General features: G+C 44.9%; 1 protein-coding gene and 1 long non-coding RNA gene across 14 annotated transcripts in view; both read left to right on the plus strand.

Moving 5' to 3' along the window:
* Positions 1 to 16,880, plus strand: part of LOC118392692 (calcium/calmodulin-dependent protein kinase type II delta 1 chain-like) — a 113,709-nt gene extending 96,829 nt beyond the window's left edge. For 2 of the 4 annotated variants that reach the window (XM_052459373.1, XM_052459370.1), the window contains 8 exons: positions 1,407 to 1,447; positions 4,334 to 4,384; positions 6,093 to 6,137; positions 6,482 to 6,530; positions 11,414 to 11,489; positions 11,577 to 11,671; positions 11,811 to 12,047; positions 15,288 to 16,880. In XM_052459373.1, the coding sequence (XP_052315333.1) occupies positions 1,407 to 1,447; positions 4,334 to 4,384; positions 6,093 to 6,137; positions 6,482 to 6,530; positions 11,414 to 11,489; positions 11,577 to 11,671; positions 11,811 to 12,046 (593 nt within the window). In that variant the 3' untranslated portion in view covers position 12,047; positions 15,288 to 16,880. The remainder of the gene's footprint in view (positions 1 to 1,406; positions 1,448 to 4,333; positions 4,385 to 6,092; positions 6,138 to 6,481; positions 6,531 to 11,413; positions 11,490 to 11,576; positions 11,672 to 11,810; positions 12,048 to 15,287) is intronic. The other 2 variants (XM_052459371.1, XM_052459372.1) reach the window with 2 other exon arrangements.
* Positions 16,881 to 19,001: 2,121 nt separating this feature from the next.
* Positions 19,002 to 21,626, plus strand: LOC127906719 (uncharacterized). 10 transcript variants are annotated; one of them, XR_008062594.1, is made up of 7 exons: positions 19,253 to 19,401; positions 19,506 to 19,611; positions 19,665 to 19,708; positions 19,859 to 19,990; positions 20,044 to 20,103; positions 21,089 to 21,204; positions 21,509 to 21,626. It is a non-coding gene; the product is annotated as an uncharacterized LOC127906719 (long non-coding RNA). The 10 variants fall into 10 exon arrangements; XR_008062596.1 differs by lacking the exons at positions 21,089 to 21,204; positions 21,509 to 21,626 and adding exons at positions 20,316 to 20,447; positions 20,554 to 20,603 and having other exon boundaries at positions 20,044 to 20,271; XR_008062589.1 differs by lacking the exon at positions 20,044 to 20,103 and having other exon boundaries at positions 19,665 to 19,761; positions 19,815 to 19,962.
* Positions 21,627 to 22,459: the final 833 nt, after the last annotated feature.

A 22,459-nucleotide genomic window follows, 5' to 3' on the forward strand; every position in this document is an offset into this window, starting at 1 on the left:
CATCAGCTGTTGCTAAATAATGCAGCTGGGTTATTTATTTCACCAAAACACTTGAGGGAAATGAAGGCGAGAGAAATAAGTGAAATCGGGAGGAATGAGAAGGGCAGGTGTTAAAGAAAGGACTGATAGAGTGAGAGAGGAAGAATAAGGAGAGAAACGCATAAAAGAGAAACAAAAATGTGAGGGGAGAACCCCAGGATGAATACGATAGCCTTTAGAAGAGCCACCATCAGCCTCCACCCAGCTCATGTCAATAGAGCCCGGAGACTAGTGGGGGGCTGCAGATCAATGTGGTACGATCCAATACTTACATGTTTTGTCCGCTAGTAAAATATACCCTTCTCTGTGTGATGAGTTGTTAATGGAGGAAAGATGTGGACTTTGTTCAGGCAGAAAAACACAGATGATGGTTTCGTCTCTCCCGGTCAATACCGATTCTCACTAGAGCCCTTTCAACTTGTATGCATTTTCTTTTAAGATTAAACAGTACATTGTGTTCATTGTTCATATTCTCCATATAGCCAATAATTTTTGTGCCGAGTGAGATTTGACACCCATTCTGTTTTATTTACGTTTATTTGTTTCTCCCTTTGTTTGTTTGATGTGTAACCCTGTGAGGTAAGAGACTCTGGCATGGAAAGAGGCATGTGTTGTACTGCGCTCTACACATGTAGTCACGAGCACCCCTCTAATAGCGCCCCCCTCTAATAGCGCCCCCTCTAATAGCGCCCCCCTCTAATAGCGCCCCCCTCTAATAGCGCCCCCTCTAATAGCGCCCCCTCTAATAGCGCCCCCTCTAATAGCGCCCCCTCTAATAGCGCCCCCCTCTAATAGCGCCCCTCTCTAATAGTGCCCCCCTCTAATAGCTACTAAACATGTTCACAAACACCTTTCTACTCCTCCTTTAGGTGTGACAGCCCTGATCACTTTAACCAATCACTGAGCTTCTCAACTTGCCAGAAGCCTCAGTGGCCAATCAGCTCTCTCCATGTCTAGATTACATTTGCATGCTGTTCTATTGTAGGAGCATGTGCTAATGTGTTCTAATGAGGAGTTAGAATTGAAGTATTAAATTAGATTATCACATGAACTGTTATGTTTAGAAGCAAGAACTTGGTCTCTTTTTGTGCATGTGTTGGCAGAGAGCATTAAACCTCAATTCGTTGGACCTCTTCCATAGAAACCCTATCAGGCTGTTAGTTGTAGCTATAATTGCATCTCGCAAACTAATCACTAAGTTTGATTTCTCTCACTTAATTTGCATCTTCCTTTTTGCTTCTTCCGTCTCTGGTAGGAGACTGTCACAGTTGGTCCATAATTCGCAACCTTCGCTAGATTTAGCAGCGCGTGTGTGTGTCAGAGGTGTCCTCTCTGATCATGTCCCCTTGCCCCCTCTTTCCTTACAGCAGCCAAGAGCCTGCTCAACAAGAAAGCTGACGGTGTCAAGGTAGGTCATCCACTACTTCTGTCTTAACACCTGACCACAAACATTGACACACACTCATGTATCTTATGTTGCACTAGAAGAGAAGTTGGATGTATTTCTACAGTACTTTTATTCCACGTGCCAGCAGTGAAATAGTCTGTCATTTTGAGTGCTGCGTGACTAAGATATCTGCCCCACCTTTCCAAAATAATTCAGTTAGAGAGGGGTGGCATCTGTTTTGCGATATGAGGAAGCTGAGAAAAAAGAATGCTGTGACGGATGACCTGCTAACTCAGAATGACAGCCCTCATCTCCCGTCCAATCAAATCTCAGCCATCGTAGCCACCACTGGTTCCCTATCGCCTCTACAGGTGCTTCTCAGAAAGCATCTCTCTTTCTCTGTCCCCCGTCTATCTCGGTTTTCAAATCTAACATCAAAATCCCTGTCACCCTCTTCCTCATTTGGGGATTTTGACTCCCGCTCCTCTCAATACATTTCCCTCCCTTCAATCTCTTCATCGCTCTCTTTTTTTCTTTGATATATTTCTTCTCTCTCTCTCTCTCTTCATCCCCCTCTCTCTCTCTCTCTTCATCCCCCTCTCTCTCTCTCTCTTCATCCCCCTCTCTCTCTCTCTCTTCATCCCCCTCTCTCTCTCTCTCTTCATCCCCCTCTCTCTCTCTCTCTTCATCCCCCTCTCTCGCTCTCTCTTCATCCCCCTCTCTCGCTCTCTCTTCATCCCCCTCTCTCGCTCTCTCTTCATCCCCCTCTCTCGCTCTCTCTTCATCCCCCTCTCTCGCTCTCTCTTCATCCCCCTCTCTCGCTCTCTCTTCATCCCCTCTCTCGCTCTCTCTTCATCCCCCCTCTCTCGCTCTCTCTTCATCCCCCTCTCTCGCTCTCTCTTCATCCCCTCTCTCGCTCTCTCTTCATCCCCCTCTCTCGCTCTCTCTTCATCCCCCTCTCTCGCTCTCTCTTCATCCCCCTCTCTCGCTCTCTCTTCATCCCCTCTCTCGCTCTCTCTTCATCCCCTCTCGCTCTCTCTTCATCCCCCTCTTGCTCTCTCTTCATCCCCCTCTCGCTCTCTCTTCATCCCCCTCTCGCTCTCTCTTCATCCCCCTCTCGCTCTCTCTTCATCCCCCTCTCGCTCTCTCTTCATCCCTCTCTCGCTCTCTCTTCATCCCCCTCTCTCTCGCTCTCTCTCTCTTCATCCCCCTCTCTCTCTCGCTCTCTCTCTCTTCATCCCCCTCTCTTGCTCTCCCCTCTGGGGTCTGTCAGACAGTGTCCTCTCACATCTGTGGTTCAGTAGCTGTTCTCCAGTTTCTGTTTCTACACCCTGGGCCCAGTGTCAAACTACTACGCTGGCCGTTTGTCTGGCCCCTGTATCGGTATCTGCCTTCCCCTGGCACCTCATCTTCGCACCTCCAGCTCCTCTCCCTCTCCAAATGCTAATCCAAAACACTAAAATCACATACCCAGGTGCATTACTTGGCACTTGACACATGATCTGAAAAAACACTGAGGTATCCAAGGGGTTTAAACCGCTGTAGGAGGTTTAGAAAAACTATCTTTTAAATCTGCAGCCGAGTCATCGGCGTGTTTTGAAAGTATAACGTACGGCATTTTGAAGGATTTATTTCAGGTTTATCGCAGGAGTCCAGCAGAAATGGCAGCCATTTTTAATCCGGCCATCAATTTTGGTTTCCATGCATGCTGAATATATAAGGATTACAATTGTGTTGTTTGGTATGAAATATCCTTTCTCAAACAGTATACTGTAATTCTCTACGGCCTTGACACGTACTGTATGTGTTTTGGGGGTTGAGATATTGTGATATTGGACCCAGTTTGTCTTGTTCTCTTTTGTGTTCTAACGGATGGATACAGAAACGGAAGTATGAAACCGAACCAATGCTGGTATGCCCAACTACTTTTTATGCAACCGCTATGGGTTGCCAGTTGTGGTTGATTTTAGTACAATCATAGTCTGGATAGATTCAGGGTGGGTTTTAATTGGCCATTTTGTAGGAGCCCGGTCTAGTATCTTGGTTTAATGAGCAATGAATTGTAGAAGCCTCTTGATGTGTAGTTCCAGTCCCACATCTCCCTGTAGAGAACCTAGTCCTACCAGCATGTGTATTCCAGTTGGCCCATATTACAAGGTTTTACACTGCTGGGATGCCAGCGCTACTTAATCAGGGTATGCAGTTCATAAAGGAATTGTACTGCGCTTTTTGATATACATTTCCCCCTGATGCTCTTCCAATGACAATGTGCTCCGATGCAGACAATGATGTTCATGTTAACAGGAAAACCAAAAACTATTGGAATGTCATGACATCGTTTGAGTGGATAATTGCATTACATTTACATTTACATTTACATTTAAGTCATTACCTCTGGCTTTTCATTTCTCCTCTCTCGTAGTCACAATGGCACTAATTCATTAGATGCAAGGCCTCTATTAAACTGCGTTAATAGCCGCAATTAGGCTATTTTCTCTTCCTGAAAAAAACCTGCAAACAGTCAAGCGGAACAGCTAATCGCTTTCAAAACAGGATTTTAAGTTGACGCCCGTTTTAATGTTTCAAGTTCTGTTCCAGCGAGGAAGTCCTTTTCATCCTTCTGCATAACGCTCTGCAGAATGATGTGTTGCTACAGGCTTGGAACTAACAGATGTCTAATGAACTTATTTTGTCTACCGGAACTTTCTACCCGTCAGAGTATTTTGACGTTGACACCCGTAGACCTGCGGGCGAGACTCTTAACATTTTCTCTCCTGCAGCCCCGTGTTCCTGACAAATCTCTCTGCAGATATTGTTCTCCTGTCCATCTCCCTGTCTGGAGAATTAGTCCTTGTTCCTGAAATCTATCTCCGTTTCTGTCTCTCCCTCTATCCACTCATTATCTAGATCAACAACAAGACCAATGTAGTCACCAGCCCCAAAGAGCCCCCCACACTGGTACTCTGCCTGTCTCTGCACGCCTGCCTGCTTGTCTGTCAGCTTGTCTGTCTCTGTCATCCTTCATGCGTGGGCTGCTTACTCTAACAATGTCTCCCCTTGTTTTGCTGCCAGTGATGCCTCTTAATATAGCATTTTTGTTTACTGTATAAGCACATGTTATTTGTATCATACACGGGCATTTCCTTATACTGTGGTTAGACATTTCAGTTGGTATGTGCACTTGAACTTTGTGTATATTTGTTTGGGATGGCCTCTAGTTCGGCATTGCATGTTTCTGTGTGTGTGAAGAACTGTACAGCCTGGGCCTGCTGTTTTTACTGTTAATCCTCTGAAGCTTTCCCCAAGTTACCAGGGAAACCAACGAGACATGCTGGTTGGGCGTGCGTCCTAAAATAGACTTCACACACACCCTCTCTCTCTCTCTCTCTCTCTCTCTCTCTCTCTCTCTCTCTCTCTCTCTCTCTCTGTCTCTCTCTGTCTGTCTCTGTCTGTCTCTCTCTCTCTCTCTGTCTCTCTGTGTGTGTGTGAAAGACATCCAAAGGCAGATTGTTCTGATAGTGCCACCCGTGTCACCACACATGAGCTTCAACATGGCTGTGCGATGGCATTCCTTATGACAGGCAGCCCACCCGTTGGCTCACAGATTTACCCAGGTTTAATCTAGGCATGTTATACAGGTCAGGTCAGCCAAGAGGCCTGTACTGTATATATCCAGCCCAAAGCACCAGTATAAGGTCACCATTCAGGAATACATACAAAATATTGCAATAGCTTTGTTTTTCATACAATTTCATATCTAATAACCATGGGGCTATCTAATGGCATACCCACAAGCCTGGGTACATGTACAGACCCCCCTCCCCCCAACAAAACATTTAGATCAATTATGTAAAAAATGCCCCCCTCTTGACGGCAGATATACTTTTAACGTTTTACATTCTACACATTTTGCCATGGTGCGGAGAGAGATGTTTTCAGTTTTTTATATTATAGCTGAGTGAGCCTCACTAACTAAATCAATGGCTGGTAATTCAACCGTGATTACTAAGTTTAGATAGCCTAGCAGCCAGCTATCTTACAATCTAAAACATGTTAGCTGACATGGGCTAATTGAGGGACTATTAGTGACTGACATGTCAATAGAAACTCATTTTGAAATTGTACCGTGTGTATTCTACTATTCTAACTTTAACAGTAAATTGAGACCTAACTGAGTTACACAGAGAGAGAGAGAGATAAAATATATATTTATTTTTTAATCCAAGGATCAAAAGGGGGACCGTTTACCCATCCCTGTTCTAGAGTGATGTGGTTATGTATTCTTAGATGTGAGAAATGGGGCCTGCCATAGCTAGATGAATGTTCACTCACTGTGCAGTACGTACACACAACTGGCCGGGAGTAAGGACTGAAGGCGAACTGCATGCCTTGGCTGTACACACCTCAAACCTTGTCCTGTAGTTTATATCCAGGAAGGGCCTGGTGACTAACATGCTGCTACTGCTGTACACCTCCCGTCCTGTCTTGGCTGTTGCTTGGCTGTTTCTTCTAATGTCTTAGGGCACCAAGTTGACTACTCAACGATACTTATCCCATGGGAATTGATCATCAGGGCAACTGTTTACCACATTAAGTTCCTGTCTATTTATCCCCTTTCTTCTTCACACTCTTCTTCCTCCTCCTCCTCTTCCTCTCCATGAATCAGGAGCCTCAAACCACTGTTCTCCACAACCCAACTGATGGAAACAAGGTAGTGATTAAGTAGGACTGTCGTTTTTGCGAGTGTAGAGGTTTTTGCTAATATTGTGCTGTAGTTAGCAGTGATAAGCTTTCTAGTTAGTGTTATTTACTCGACTTTGTTGGTATGCATGGTGCCTTAATGTATACTCTAGCCCCCCCGCCCCCCATAATACTCAACTGGCGAACAGCAGTCTGGACCCAGAACGGGGTCAATACGGACCACCGGTCCCATCTACAAAAGAAAAGAAAAATCCCCCATCTGACAGTACATCACTTATCCTGTGCTCACGCTGAATCCAGTCTCTGCAACTGGCAGGTGTTCATTGTTGCTCTCTGTTTGTTCTTGTCCAACAGGAGTCCAGCGAGAGCGCTAACACCACCATGGAAGATGAGGACGTGAAAGGTAGGAGCACACAAACGACTAGAAAAATAAACAAACCGCTCTGTCCCCAACGCCGCTCTGTCCCTAGCATGAAGGGCTAGCCACCTGTATTAGGCTAGTAGCCCTGTGTTAGCTCTCTGCTCAAGTGAAAGGTAATATGTTATTATCACAGCACTGAGGTGTTGGCTTAGTACAGGGGCAGGCAACCCTGTTCCTGGTGTGCCTGCGTACCCCTGACCCCTTAGCATGTAATGTAACTCATGATTCTTCAGCGTTAGGGCTCCATGTATTGCATGTTGTTATCCTACTGATTTTGCATGAATATGTTGGCTGTTAAAATTCCAATTTTTCTTCGTACCATTTACAATTTTCTTGCATGTGAATTCACCAGATATGCTTTTGTTTATCCAGGCATTCATACATTTGGCTTTTTCATTTAAATTAATTAACTTCGTCTTCTGATCTCATTCCTTAGACATGCACTGCCATCCTCCAAACGTGGAATGTTACGTCTAGCCACTTTACCACGTGGAATGTTACGTCTAGCCACATTACCACGTGGAATGTTATGTCTATCCACATTACCACGTGGAATGTTATGTCTATCCACATTACCACGTGGAATGTTATGTCTATCCACATTACCACGTGGAATGTTATGTCTATCCACATTACCACGTGGAATGTTATGTCTATCCACATTACCACGTGGAATGTTATGTCTATCCACATTACCACGTGGAATGTTATGTCTATCCACATTACCACGTGGAATGTTATGTCTATCCACATTACCACGTGGAATGTTATGTCTATCCACATTACCACGTGGAATGTTATGTCTATCCACATTACCACGTGGAATGTTATGTCTATCCACATTACCACGTGGAATGTTATGCCTATCCACATTACCACGTGGAATGTTATGTCTATCCACATTACCACGTGGAATGTTATGTCTATCCACATTACCACGTGGAATGTTATGCCTATCCACATTACCACGTGGAATGTTATGTCTATCCACATTACCACGTGGAATGTTATGTCTATCCACATTACCACGTGGAATGTTATGTCTATCCACATTACCACGTGGAATGTTATGTCTATCCACATTACCACGTGGAATGTTATGTCTATCCACATTACCACGTGGAATGTTATGTCTATCCACATTACCACGTGGAATGTTATGTCTATCCACATTACCACGTGGAATGTTATGTCTATCCACATTACCACGTGGAATGTTATGTCTATCCACATTACCACGTGGAATGTTATGTCTATCCACATTACCACGTGGAATGTTATGTCTATCCACATTACCACGTGGAATGTTATGTCTATCCACATTACCACGTGGAATGTTATGTCTATCCACATTACCACGTGGAATGTTATGTCTATCCACATTACCACGTGGAATGTTATGTCTATCCACATTACCACGTGGAATGTTATGTCTATCCACATTACCACGTGGAATGTTATGTCTATCCACATTACCACGTGGAATGTTATGTCTATCCACATTACCACGTGCAATATTACGTCTATCCACATTACCACGTGCAATGTAGTTTACAATTTGAATCCGGTGTGCTAACGGTACGATATTTAAAATACATGGAACGGCTGGGGGACCCCGAGGAGAGGTTTGAGAGCAGGCGGAGACTACCATGGTGTGGACAGAACGGTCTTAGGGAGCTGAATCAGGCTCTGCAACCACGCATGATTTCCCATCTCGCTGCTGCTCTGATGGTCCGCTGAGCCAGAAGTGTGTGTGTGTGTGTGTGTGTGTGTGTGTGTGTGTGTCCACTCTACCATTACAGATAGTAATTTGTTCACCTCCCACTTCAAATGGAAGGTTTTACCTCATAATGCAATCATACCTTCTGGGGAGTGTTACAAGACCCTAATCACCAGAAGGAATCTTCCCCTTCTAGACCTTAAAAGACCCCTTCGAAAATCTGAGTAGGATGACATTTGGTCAGGCAATCTCATGAGCTACCTGCTTTGAACAATCCCTTTGTCACAAAAACCCATTTGAGAGCACCAGAATGTCCTAGGACTCCTATCTACTGTGCTACGGCGGTATTGTGTGGAAAGTAAATTAAGGTTTCCTAGCATTTCAGTGTCGCTTTGTGTCCACTTTTGCAATCCCTGACGGATGATTACTGCCGGGTCATGGCTGTATGTAACGGTCGCACTACTAAACGTGTGTAGGTGTTTCTAACGTTTATGTGTAGCTAGAGGCTCGCCAATTTCATATTCCACTTTGTTTTCTTTTGGCAGCTCCTTTGTTTGAAAGATGAAGGCATTTAATTTGCCAATTTTACACGGTAGTCATTTTATCACGTTGTGTGTAGGAGTTGACTGTAGGATGTGTTTTGAAAAAAGATTTTGGACATCGTCTTGCCCCTTTTTTTATGTTCCAAATAATCAAAACCATGTTTTTGGCCACAACTCATTCTGAAGCAGCAACCCAACACACAGGACCCTATGAGTCCCCAAGTGTCACTCGCCCAGTGACGCCATTTAAAAGAAAAATGTATTTAACCAGGTAGGCCAGTTGAGAACAAGTTCTCATTTACAACTGCGACCTGGCCAAGATAAAGCAAAGCAGTTCGACACAAACAACAACACAGAGTTACACATGGAGTAAAACAAACATACAGTCAATAACACAATAGAAAAATATATATGCAGTGTGTGTGCAAATGTAGTAAGATAAGGGAGGCAAGGCAATAAATAGGCCATAGTGGTGAAATAATTACAATATAGCAATTAACACTGGAGTGATAGATGTGCAGAAGATGAATGTTCAAGTAGAAATACTGGGATGCAAAGGAGCAAAAAATAAATAACAATAAGGGGAAGAGGTAGTTGGATGGGCTATGTACAGATGGGCTGTGTACAGGTGCAATGTAAGCTACTCTGACAGGTGATGCTTAAAGTTAGTGAGGGAGATAATGACTCCAGCTTCAGTGATTTTTGCAATTCGTTCCAGTCATTGGCAGCAGAGAACTGGAAGGAAAGGCGGCCAAAGAGGAGTTGGTTTTGGGCTGACCAGTGAAATATACCTGCTGGAGCATGTGCTACGAGTGGATTGGTGACTAGTGAGCTGAGATAAGGCTGGGCTTTACCTAGCAAAGTCTTATAGATTACCTGGAGCCAGTGGGTTTGGTGATGAATATGTAATGAGGGCCAGCCAACGAGAGCATACAGGTCGCAGTGGTGGGTAGTATATGGGGCTTTGGTGACAAAATGGATAGCACTGTGATATACTACATCCAATTTGCTGAGTAGAGTGTTGGAGGCGATTTTGTAAATGACTTCACTGAAGTCGAGGATCGCATACAGTAATACATTAGCAATGTATTACACCTAAATTGGGCTTAGAAAGTATTACTGCTGTGTTGATGCGTACGGGGAGGGTGAGACAGAATGTCGTCAGCTCTGGGGTTGACCGTGAACATTCTAAATGAGATTGAGTATACTTTTAAGGACTAGTTTGGATCGAGGTTGTTCTTTGCACAGACCGCACTGACGACTTCCAGGAACGGGATGGTTTCGTTGACCGTTAAATGTCTCTACGTTGACAGGACATTTGCACAAGTGGATTGCGTTTGGTGGAGAAGTGCTGAGTGAGCTGGCCTATTCAGAAACTCTCCTTCGCAGCTATTGTGTGTGTGCGCAGCTCAGTATACAGCACCTGATAGGAAGCAACATGTTAAAGAGTAATGCTGGCACCTAAAGGAAGAGAAATGGCAAACATAAGACAATGTTGTGTGTGTGTTCAGTCTCAAGTGCCGTTGATCTACTTCTGTTTAGATAATAATCTACAGCGTGTTATCAGGGGAGGAGCATTGTTGCTTCATAGCAAACAGACTGCTAGAGAGCAAGGTCTGTCACTGATCTGTGGCCCGAGTTTGTACATGTTGGACTGTGCGACAGCAAAATGTCAAAGAACTCGTTGAGTAAACTGACCCCATTTTCAGATGTATCAGACTAGCTGCTAGGATAGTAGCCAATCACTGATGGCTAATGTAAGACATAGCTGGAGTGTTGTTGGTCAATATCTGTAAACGTTGGACTATTTTGCTGCCACTGGTGAACAATCTTCGGAGAACTGAGGGAAAATGTTTCTTATTTGCATCCTTTGTGTTCTGTCAGTCACTTCGATTGAAAGTGTCAGAGGGGACCAAGGTGTCGAAGGTAAAGTGTTGAGGAAATGGCACATTTGATCTTTTTCTCCTTTTTGGGACTAAGTTGTGATGCATGATTTCTATGGGTCAGTCTCACTACCATTCCATTTGACATCTACCTCAAATTCATGTTGTTGAGCACAATAAGAGATTTGCTAAACCACAAAACCTTTGTTCTTCTTTACATTCATTGTCTCTTAGCTTGCCTACGTAATTTGCGAGGTAATGAAATCATGTCTGTGTTATGTGGTAATGATGGTGAAGCACACTGATTTTCCCGTGTGTGTGGAAGTGGTGAACCTGTGGTTTATTAAATGTCTTGCAAAGATAACCGTTGACCGTTTAAGAACCAAACAAGAGCAAACAGAACAAAACGTAGAGGGACCTAACTGAATTTCTCCAGTAGTTTTCATTGCAAAACATTTTTAGTTTAAACTGTTTCTGTTGCAAAACATTTTGAAACAGAATCGCCGTAATGAATACACCCCTTTGCCCCTGGACCTCTTGGCTGTGTTTTGGGCTGCATTGCTACCACTACTTGGGTTTATGTAAATCCCTCAACATCTCTACAAAGACTCACTAGATGACTCAACACGTGTCTTACTCTAATCACCCATGGCTGTGGGACAGTTTTAGGCAACTTGTGAAAATGTCCCCCAAAAAATGATCTCTCTTGCTCACCTTCAGCTCGTAAGCAGGAGATCATCAAAGTGACTGAGCAGCTGATTGAGGCCATCAACAACGGAGACTTTGAAGCCTACACGTTAGTGATTTGAGATTTTTAACACGACACCGTTCAAAAAAACATATGCAATCCCATCTTCATTGTGTTCCCCATTTTCTCCCACAGGAAGATCTGTGATCCCGGCCTGACATCCTTTGAACCAGAGGCCTTGGGAAACCTAGTGGAGGGAACTGACTTCCACAAGTTCTACTTTGAGAACGGTACCTGCATCCCATTATGCACTCGTAGCATTAAAGATCAACACATAGCCATATGAAGACCAATGGCTGTAGAGGCATTAATTACCTTGATTGTGTACTGATTTGATCCATTTGCCTCCATCTCCCGTCTCTCATCCAGCTCTGTCCAGGAGCAAGCAAGGGCCCGTCCACACCATCCTGCTCAACCCCCACGTGCACCTGATCGGCGAGGATGCGGCGTGCATCGCCTACATCCGCCTCACCCAGTACATGGACGCCAGTGGCATGCCGCGCACCATGCAGTCAGAGGAGACACGCATCTGGCAGCGCCGTGACGGCAAGTGGCAGAACATCCACTTCCACCGCTCTGGCTCACCCACTGTGCCCGCCAAGTAAGGTGACTAGAGGTGCTCTCTGTGCTGTCTTGGTTAGCTGAATTCATTGTGGAGCTGGATTGGTTCTTCGTTGAACCTCATATCCCTACCTGGCTAAGAACGATGTACTTACAGTCCCTGTCCTGTAGCTGTCCAGCATCTGTATCTGCTCCACCTGCACTAGGGGCTACTGTATGTAGTATTGTCTGCACTATGTAGCTACTAGCCTGCTACTTTATATAGTGTGGTCTACGCTATGTACATTTGAAGTCGGAAGTTTACATACACCTTGGCCAAATACATTTAAACTCAGTTTTTCACAATACCTGACATTTAATCCTAGTTAGGATCACCACTTTTTTATTTTTTTGGACTGAATCTCCGTCTCAGAGCAGAATCTGCTTGTCTCAGAGCAGCATGAAACTAAAATAGTTGTAGGCTATTGCTTCAAATCCTATTGCTTCTAACTTAAATATGCTTATTAAATTAAATAAGACCTATACCACTTTTAACAGCACATTACTCAACACTAGTGAGGCTCGTGTCGCCTACGGTAGGCCTTCAGTATATCGGAAAATATGACGTGACTCTCTGCCAATAGTTACATATCAAATCAAAGTTTATTTGTCACGTGCGCCGAATACAACAGGTGTTCACCTTACAGTGAAATGCTTACTTACAGGATCTAACCAATAGCGCAAAAAAGTTATTAGGTGAACAATAGGTAAGTAAGGAAATAAAACAACAGTAGAGAGGCTATATACAGTAGAGAGTCTATATACAGTAGAGAGGCTATATACAGTAGAGGCTATATACAGGCACCGGTTAGTCTGGCTGATTGAGATAGTATGTACATGTAGATATGGTTAAAGTGACTATGTATATATGATAAACAGAGAGTAGCAGCAGTGTAAAATAGGGGTTGGTGGGTGGCAGTACACATTGCAAATAGCCCGGTTAGCCAATGTATACTTAAAGTGACTATGCATATATGATACACAGAGAGTAGCAGCAGCGTAAAAAGAGAGGTTGGTTTGGAGGGGAGGGGGCACACAATGAAAATAATCCGGGTAGCCATTTGATTACCTGTTCAGGAGTCTTTTTGTCCTAGACTTGGCACTCCGGTACCGCGGTAGTAGAGAGAACAGTCTACTGGGGTGGCTGGGGTCTTAGACAATTTCTAGGGCCTTCCTCTGACACCGCCTGGTGTTGAGGTCCTGGATGGCAGGCAGCTTAGCCCCAGTGATGTACTGGGCCGTACGCACTACCCTCTGTGCCTTGCGATCCGAGCAATTGCCTTTTGAGGATCTCAGGAACCATGCCAAATATTTTTATATTCCTGAGGGGGAATAGGCTTTGTCGTGCCCTCTTCACGACTGTCTAGGTGTGTTTGGACCATTCTAGTTTGTTGATGATGTGGACACCAAGGAACTTGAATCTCTCAACCTGCTCCACTACAGCCCCGTCGATGAGAATGGTGGCGTGCTCGGTCCTCCTTTTCCTGTAGTCTACAATTATCTCCTTAGTCTTCGTTACATTGAGGGATAGGTTGTTATTCTGGCACCACCCGGCCAGGTCTTTGACCTCCCTATAGGCTGTCTCATCTGTCGGTGATCAGGCCTATCACTGTTGTGCCGTTTGCAAATGTAATGATGCTGTTGGAGTTTTGCCTGGCCATGCAGTTGTGGGTGAACAGGGAGTACAGGAGGGGACTGAGCACGCACCCCTGGGGAGCTCCAGGTTTGAGGATCAGCGTGGCAGATGTGTTGCTACCTACCCTCACCACCTGGGGGCGGCCCGTCAGGAAGTCCAGGATCCAGTTACAGAGGGAGGTGTTTCGTCCCAGGATCCTTAACTTAATGATGAGCTTTGAGGGCACTATGGTGTTGAACGCTGAGCTGTAGTCAATGAATAGCATTCTCACATAAGTGTTCCTATTGTCCAGGTGGGAAAGGGCAGTGTGGAGTGCAATAGAGATTGCATAATCTGTGGATCTGTTTGGGTGGTATGCAAATTGGAGAGGGTCCAGGGTTTCTGGGTTAATGGTGTTGATGTGAGCCATTACCAGCTTTTCAAAGCACTTCATGGCTACGGACGTGAGTGCTACGGGTCTGTAGTCATTTTAGGCAGGTTGACTTTGTTTTTGGGCACAGGGACTATAGAGGATATTTCTGTAATTCAGTGATTTTTATTCCCATAGTAATTCATTATGGATCCATAACTAAATTGACATCGGCATTTTGAAAGAGTATTTTTACCATTATTTTGTTAACAAAAGCATAAAGATGCCATTTATTAGTTACCTGGTTTTAGTTTCAACCTGCAGACTGGCACTAAGAACAGAACAGCAGGAACGTTTCCCTAGTCAGGGCCATTATTAGTGCAATGCCCCTTAGTGTTGCTCTGTGCTACCCATTGTGACAGGGTGGGGGTCCACCCCCTCCGCCTTCTTCCTCCTCCCTTCCCTATGGGAAGGTCGGTCTTATGTGCGCGGCTCTGCGGCCCATCCTGTGCCCCCTGCCCTCGTGTCTTAAACCTCGTGTGCTTTCAGTTGATACAGCTGGAGAACTGCATTGCAATCCCATTGGGAGCCATGACCAATATATATTGTCCTCTTATTAACAGGGTTAATAATATATCTGTGAGAATATCCCACTGGCTTTTTATATAATTCTAAAATAATAATAATAATCGCTTTGTTTAAAAAATAAAAACATTTGGGAGATTTCGTTTTCAAATAACGTAAAATGAGTGAGGAAAAAGCTGAGTCCGGCGCAGGTATTGAACCAACATCTGTAGCAACACAGACCTTTGCGCCACTCAACGTGACCGGTCTAAAGTACTACAGTAAGAACAAAATAATCCTAACAAAATAAAAGAATAAAATCCTTAGTGTAACAACTGTTTTTAGCAAGTAATACTGAAGTCTTGCATCAGTTTCTATTCAGTTTGTCACCCATTCATTGTCAGTAGGACCCAAAAGCATCATCTGTGCTCTAACTCCCCCTTGTGGTGGTCTGGAGCAATGAAGTGGCGATGCAGGGTACTGTACTAAACCACAAATGACCTCTTAAGTCCCGCAGAATAATCACAACATTTTTAGTGGAGTAAGCACTGTAGCTTAGCCCACCTAACCTGCTTTATCCGGGAGCTATGTAGCTAGCTTGGTCTGCTTCGTTTCCGCTTTGGTCTTTCTCTAGCCCCACACACATTTTGACAATACAACACAAGTTACTAATTCCAAAATGCTCTTTGTATTGCAGTTGAGATGACGCCCTATCCTGCAGCTGTTGCTGATCTATGGACCCCGCCTACCAAGTGTCTGTCACATCCTCATCCAATCTCGGCCCAACTCTGCCATCTCAGAGTGTTGTTTACATATCGTCGATGCTGAACTGAACATTCTTCTTGCAAAAGATGAAAAGGAAATACACAACAATCTTGACGATATAATTTTGTATTTTATCATTTGAGTGAAAATGTTGTTTTATCACCTTCTGTCTCATCGCAGGACATTTATAACTGAACATTTTTTGTTTTTTATTCTGAAACAATGATTTCCTCTTTTTGAACATGTTTGATGGGAAAATGTTCAATATTATCAGTGTCAGGAACATGCGGTGAACCAACACCAAACTCATCAAGTTATTCATCTCATCTGAATATTACACATCAATCCCAATAACTGAACTGATATAGGTTTAGCCTTAAACCAACATTCCAGTCTGTCAATCCTTCTTTAAATGTCAGTCTTTGTGCAGAAAAATCTAAGAACATAAGTGAACGACAAACATGAGCTTGCTTTTATTTTGGTGATGTATAGACTTGTGATTGATGTGAATCGCTATATCTTTGCTTAAACTCTGGAATATTAAACTGTTTAATTATGAGCTTAGTTTGCAATCTTTTAACAATTCAAGTTGTTCTCAACTGGCTCAATATTAAGTATGATTACTGGGAATTTTTATTGACAGTTTATGTTAAGGGAAAAATGGTATCCTGTTTTATAATATGCGTTTGTGTCTATATCATCGCAATGTGACCGAATTCTCAATGATTGATCTATAGTTTACATTCTTTCTTTCACTTGTATTACTCAAAGCCATTGTATGACATATAGAACACTGATTAAAAGTCTAATCATAATATTTTCATAAGGCTGATAATTATGTGAATGTTATTGGTCCTATATTTTTTGGGGGGACTATTGACCCTTTCATGTATAGCGAATGGTTCTGTTTCTTTAGTGTAGCATCTCTCTCCCCAACCCCGTGTCCATGCATAAGAACCTATGGAAGACAAATAGCCTTTTACCACTGACACCTGGGTGTTAGTTACTCTACTTGACAAGTTGCAACACACAATGTTTTATACTGAGAAGGGAGACGGTCATATGGGATCACGTTTTTCCTAGTTGGTAGATATTTTCATAAATGGGTGTTTAGGTTGGTTTTGCTGATGGAAATGTAAGGGAGTTAGAGATGCAGTAAAATTGAATCAGGGTGAACCTAGAATATTGGGATTGGCAAAGAGGTAATCCATTTGGGATTAAAGGCACTGTGTAAATTTGCCATTAGGATGTCCACTGTGGTGTTAATAACCATTACTTCCCCCATTTATTCCTACAGGAATGGTGAGACAATTTTTTTTATTTTTAATTACGTTGAACTGTACTATGGGACAGTGTATATTGTTGTCATTACGAGAAAGGACTGATAGATGTTTTAAGAAATATCAAATAAAATGTGATTTCTGCCAAATCTCTTATTTCCATGTCACTTTGCCCGTAGCTTAACGTTTGAGGTGATCACTGTAATAAACAAATAAAAATACATTTAAAAAAAGTTACCATTGTACTTCTAATGGCTGTGGTGTAATCCTTCAAAGCATGGTTAGTAAACATGACAACCACACCACACATTTGATACATGTACAATTTAATATTCTGCCACATACACTGTAGCTGCTATGCCATGTTAGCCATTCAGACTTCCCCTCCTTTATTATTAACGAATACATGCCCTCAAAGATATTTATATATGTGTAATATTGTTATCACCATGGAAACAAGATGCGCATTCATCAAATCAAATGCAAGTTTGACTTTTTTTTTTTTGGTTTCCTTGATTTTGATCACAAAGTAAATTGGCAAAGTGATGAACCGTAATATTACATAGATAAAGTCTGTACCACAGAACACCCAACGATGCTTTCAGCCAGCCAGTCCAAGATTACAGTACATCCATGTCAGTTCTGTTTTCTGGTTTCAGTCATGGTTTCTAGAGCGTTTCAGAATTCATGTGAAGCCTTGCGTACAATGGCAACTTATCGGTTGAAGAGTTTTAATTGAAATTCACTTTCCCATCTTCAACTTGCACTCACACAAACATAAAACACACCCATGTCTCCGCACACTGGAGGAGGAGCATGGCTGGACATCAATAAATACGTAGAAAGCAAACTAAACTTGGCCAATAGGTAATCCGCAGAAGTCTGCTCCGTGTTTACTCCACCTTCATGTATACCAGTTGAAATGAATAGGCCTTGCAAGTCTGTGGGGGGCCAAAATCACAATGATATTGCTTGGATGGTAATTAACAGTAGAGCTTGTTCTGAGGGCAGAACATTTAGGCAAGGAATGTGAGGGAAACAAAACAGACTGGGATTTGAACTAGGCACCTTCTGGTATGGCAACCTATGTCTTACACCCTCTGCCACACACCATCAGCTGGAAGTTTAGGTCTTTTGAATCTAACCAGTCAAAAGAAATGATGAACATTTTACTTTAATGTAATGTGGACTCCTGAGTGGCACAGTGGTCTAAGGCAGTGCTAGCTGTGTCACTAGAGATTCTGGGTTCGAGTCCATGACTGGGAGACCCATGTGGTGGCCCAGTATAGTCTGGGTAAGAGGAGGGTTTGGCTGGCAGGGATGTCTTTGTGCACTAGTGACTCGTGTGGTGGGCCAGATGCAGTGCATGCTGACATGGTTGCCAGGTGTACAGTGTTTCCTCTGACACACTGGTGAACCAATCATATAGCTCAAGCTCCGTCCCTTGGCCTTCCAACCAATCTGCCCCCAGAACAAGATTGTGGAAACATAGAAATAATGTATGTAAAAGGGCCAATGATAAAGGATCTTCCATCTCCACGCTGCCAACACACGCAAACACGAAGCAGACCAAAAATAATCTGTCAGAAACTCAAGATGATGTGCCGATCTTATCACCATTTATTGGATACCATAAAACCAACAGAAAAAAAATCTAATCAACAACAGCAAATGAAACAACAACTACAGCACACTGGTCTCTCTCTGTCCTATACTTGCTTGTACAAATCTTAACAGGCTTAAAGAAAGACTCAATGAAATGATGTGGCCACGAGCAGCACCGCAGATAGTGAGATGCAAGACCTTGCTCTCACAAAGTCACACCCAGTATCTGCACATGTGCACAGGTTTGCTTCAGGCTGTTCACAGAGTGGAAGCCACAGGACCAAAACAGCAGAGAAGTTGAGCCTCACGCTTCAACGCTCTTAGTTGTTGTGGAAATTGACCCACTATGTTTACTTTCTGCATCCTCGTCATATTGCTGAGTCTACCTTTAATCAAAGTCATTGATAGATGGGTGAGATGGCACGCACAAGTGACTCATGGGAGGGAAGGAGGGGAGACATACCTAGTGTTATGACCTGTAGGTGTAGTAATGGGAGGGAAGGAGGGGAGACGTACCTAGTGTTATGACCTGTAGGTGTAGTAATGGGAGGGAAGGAGGGGAGACGTACCTAGTGTTATGACCTGTAGGTGTAGTAATGGGAGGGAAGGAGGGGAGACGTACCTAGTGTTATGACCTGTAGGTGTAGTAATGGGAGGGAAGGAGGGGTGACGTACCGAGTGTTATGACCTGTAGGTGTAGTAATGGGAAGGAAGGAGGGGAGATGTACCTAGTGTTATGACCTGTAGGTGTAGTTATGGGAGGGAAGGAGGGGAGACGTACCTAGTGTTATGACCTGTAGGTGTAGTTATGGGAGGGAAGGAGGGGAGACGTACCTAGTGTTATGACCTGTAGGTGCAGTAATGGTAGGGAAGGAGGGGAGACGTACCTAGTGTTATGACCTGTAGGTGTAGTAATGGGAGGGAAGGAGGGAGACGTACCTAGTGTTATGACCTGTAGGTGTAGGGAAGGAGGGGTGACGTACCTAGTGTTATGACCTGTAGGTGTAGTAATGGGAGGGAAGGAGGGGAGACGTACCTAGTGTTATGACCTGTAGGTGTAGTAATGGGAGGGAAGGAGGGGAGACGTACCTAGTGTTATGACCTGTAGGTGTAGTAATGGGAGGGAAGGAGGGGAGACGTACCTAGTGTTATGACCTGTAGGTGTAGGGAAGCAGGGAAGGAGGGGTGACGTACCTAGTGTTATGACCTGTAGGTGTAGGGAAGCAGGGAAGGAGGGGTGACGTACCTAGTGTTATGCCCTGTAGGTGTAGTAATGGGAGGGAAGGAGGGGAGACGTACCTAGTGTTATGACCTGTAGGTGTAGTAATGGGAGGGAAGGAGGGGTGACGTACCTAGTGTTATGACCTGTAGGTGTAGTAATGGTAGAGAAGGAGGGGTGACGTACCTAGTGTTATGCCCTGTAGGTGTAGGGAAGGAGGGGTGACGTACCTAGTGTTATGACCTGTAGGTGTAGTAATGGGAGGGAAGGAGGGGTGACGTACCTAGTGTTATGACCTGTAGGTGTAGTAATGGTAGAGAAGGAGGGGTGACGTACCTAGTGTTATGCCCTGTAGGTGTAGGGAAGGAGGGGTGACGTACCTAGTGTTATGCCCTGTAGGTGTAGGGAAGGAGGGGAGACGTACCTAGTGTTATGACCTGTAGGTGTAGGGAAGGAGGGGAGACGTACCTAGTGTTATGACCTGTAGGTGTAGGGAAGGAGGGGTGACGTACCTAGTGTTATGACCTGTAGGTGTAGTAATGGGAGGGAAGGAGGGGAGACGTACCTAGTGTTATGCCCTGTAGGTGTAGGGAAGGAGGGGAGACGTACCTAGTGTTATGACCTGTAGGTGTAGGGAAGGAGGGGTGACGTACCTAGTGTTATGCCCTGTAGGTGTAGGGAAGGAGGGGTGACGTACCTAGTGTTATGACCTGTAGGTGTAGGGAAGCAGGGAAGGAGGGGTGACGTACCTAGTGTTATGCCCTGTAGGTGTAGGGAAGGAGGGGTGACGTACCTAGTGTTATGACCTGTAGGTGTAGGGAAGGAGGGGTGACGTACCTAGTGTTATGCCCTGTAGGTGTAGGGAAGGAGGGGTGACGTACCTAGTGTTATGCCCTGTAGGTGTAGGGAAGGAGGGGAGTCGTACCTAGTGTTATGACCTGTAGGTGTAGGGAAGGAGGGGTGACGTACCTAGTGTTATGACCTGTAGGTGTAGTAATGGGAGGGAAGGAGGGGAGACATACCTAGTGTTATGACCTGTAGGTGTAGTAATGGGAGGGAAGGAGGGGTGACGTACCTAGTGTTATGCCCTGTAGGTGTAGTAATGGGAGGGAAGGAGGGGAGACGTACCTAGTGTTATGACCTGTAGGTGTAGGGAAGGAGGGGTGACGTACCTAGTGTTATGACCTGTAGGTGTAGGGAAGGAGGGGTGACGTACCTAGTGTTATGACCTGTAGGTGTAGGGAAGGAGGGGTGACGTACCTAGTGTTATGACCTGTAGGTGTAGGGAAGGAGGGGTGACGTACCTAGTGTTATGACCTGTAGGTGTAGGGAAGGAGGGGAGACGTACCTAGTGTTATGACCTGTAGGTGTAGGGAAGGAGGGGAGACGTACCTAGTGTTATGACCTGTAGGTGTAGTAATGGGAGGGAAGGAGGGGAGACATACCTAGTGTTATGACCTGTAGGTGTAGGGAAGCAGGGAAGGAGGGGTGACGTACCTAGTGTTATGACCTGTAGGTGTAGTAATGGGAGGGAAGGAGGGGAGACGTACCTAGTGTTATGACCTGTAGGTGTAGGGAAGGAGGGGTGACGTACCTAGTGTTATGACCTGTAGGTGTAGGGAAGGAGAGGAGACGTACCTAGTGTTATGACCTGTAGGTGTAGGGAAGGAGGGGAGACGTACCTAGTGTTATGACCTGTAGGTGTAGGGAAGGAGGGGAGACGTACCTAGTGTTATGACCTGTAGGTGTAGGGAAGGAGGGAGACGTACCTAGTGTTATGACCTGTAGGTGTAGGGAAGGAGGGGAGACGTACCTAGTGTTATGACCTGTAGGTGTAGGGAAGGAGGGGAGACGTACCTAGTGTTATGACCTGTAGGTGTAGGGAAGGAGGGGAGACGTACCTAGTGTTATGACCTGTAGGTGTAGGGAAGGAGGGGAGACGTACCTAGTGTTATGACCTGTAGGTGTAGGGAAGGAGGGAGACGTACCTAGTGTTATGACCTGTAGGTGTAGGGAAGGAGGGGAGACGTACCTAGTGTTATGACCTAGGTGTAGGGAAGGAGGGGAGACGTACCTAGTGTTATGACCTGTAGGTGTAGGGAAGGAGGGGTGACGTACCTAGTGTTATGACCTGTAGGTGTAGGGAAGGAGGGGAGACGTACCTAGTGTTATGACCTGTAGGTGTAGGGAAGGAGGGGAGACGTACCTAGTGTTATGACCTGTAGGTGTAGGGAAGGAGGGAGACGTACCTAGTGTTATGACCTGTAGGTGTAGGGAAGGAGGGGAGACGTACCTAGTGTTATGACCTGTAGGTGTAGGGAAGGAGGGAGACGTACCTAGTGTTATGACCTGTAGGTGTAGGGAAGGAGGGGTGACGTACCTAGTGTTATGACCTGTAGGTGTAGGGAAGGAGGGGAGACGTACCTAGTGTTATGACCTGTAGGTGTAGGGAAGGAGGGGTGACGTACCTAGTGTTATGACCTGTAGGTGTAGGGAAGGAGGGGAGACGTACCTAGTGTTATGACCTGTAGGTGTAGGGAAGGAGGGGAGACGTACCTAGTGTTATGACCTGTAGGTGTAGGGAAGGAGGGGAGACGTACCTAGTGTTATGACCTGTAGGTGTAGGGAAGGAGGGGAGACGTACCTAGTGTTATGACCTGTAGGTGTAGGGAAGGAGGGGAGACGTACCTAGTGTTATGACCTGTAGGTGTAGGGAAGGAGGGGAGACGTACCTAGTGTTATGACCTGTAGGTGTAGGGAAGGAGGGGAGACGTACCTAGTGTTATGACCTGTAGGTGTAGGGAAGGAGGGGAGACGTACCTAGTGTTATGACCTGTAGGTGTAGGGAAGGAGGGAGACGTACCTAGTGTTATGACCTGTAGGTGTAGGGAAGGAGGGAGACGTACCTAGTGTTATGACCTGTAGGTGTAGGGAAGGAGGGGAGACGTACCTAGTGTTATGACCTGTAGGTGTAGGGAAGGAGGGGAGACGTACCTAGTG

The sequence above is a fragment of the Oncorhynchus keta genome, chromosome 13 (genome assembly GCF_023373465.1).
Source record: "Oncorhynchus keta strain PuntledgeMale-10-30-2019 chromosome 13, Oket_V2, whole genome shotgun sequence".
Lineage (NCBI taxonomy): Eukaryota > Metazoa > Chordata > Actinopteri > Salmoniformes > Salmonidae > Oncorhynchus > Oncorhynchus keta.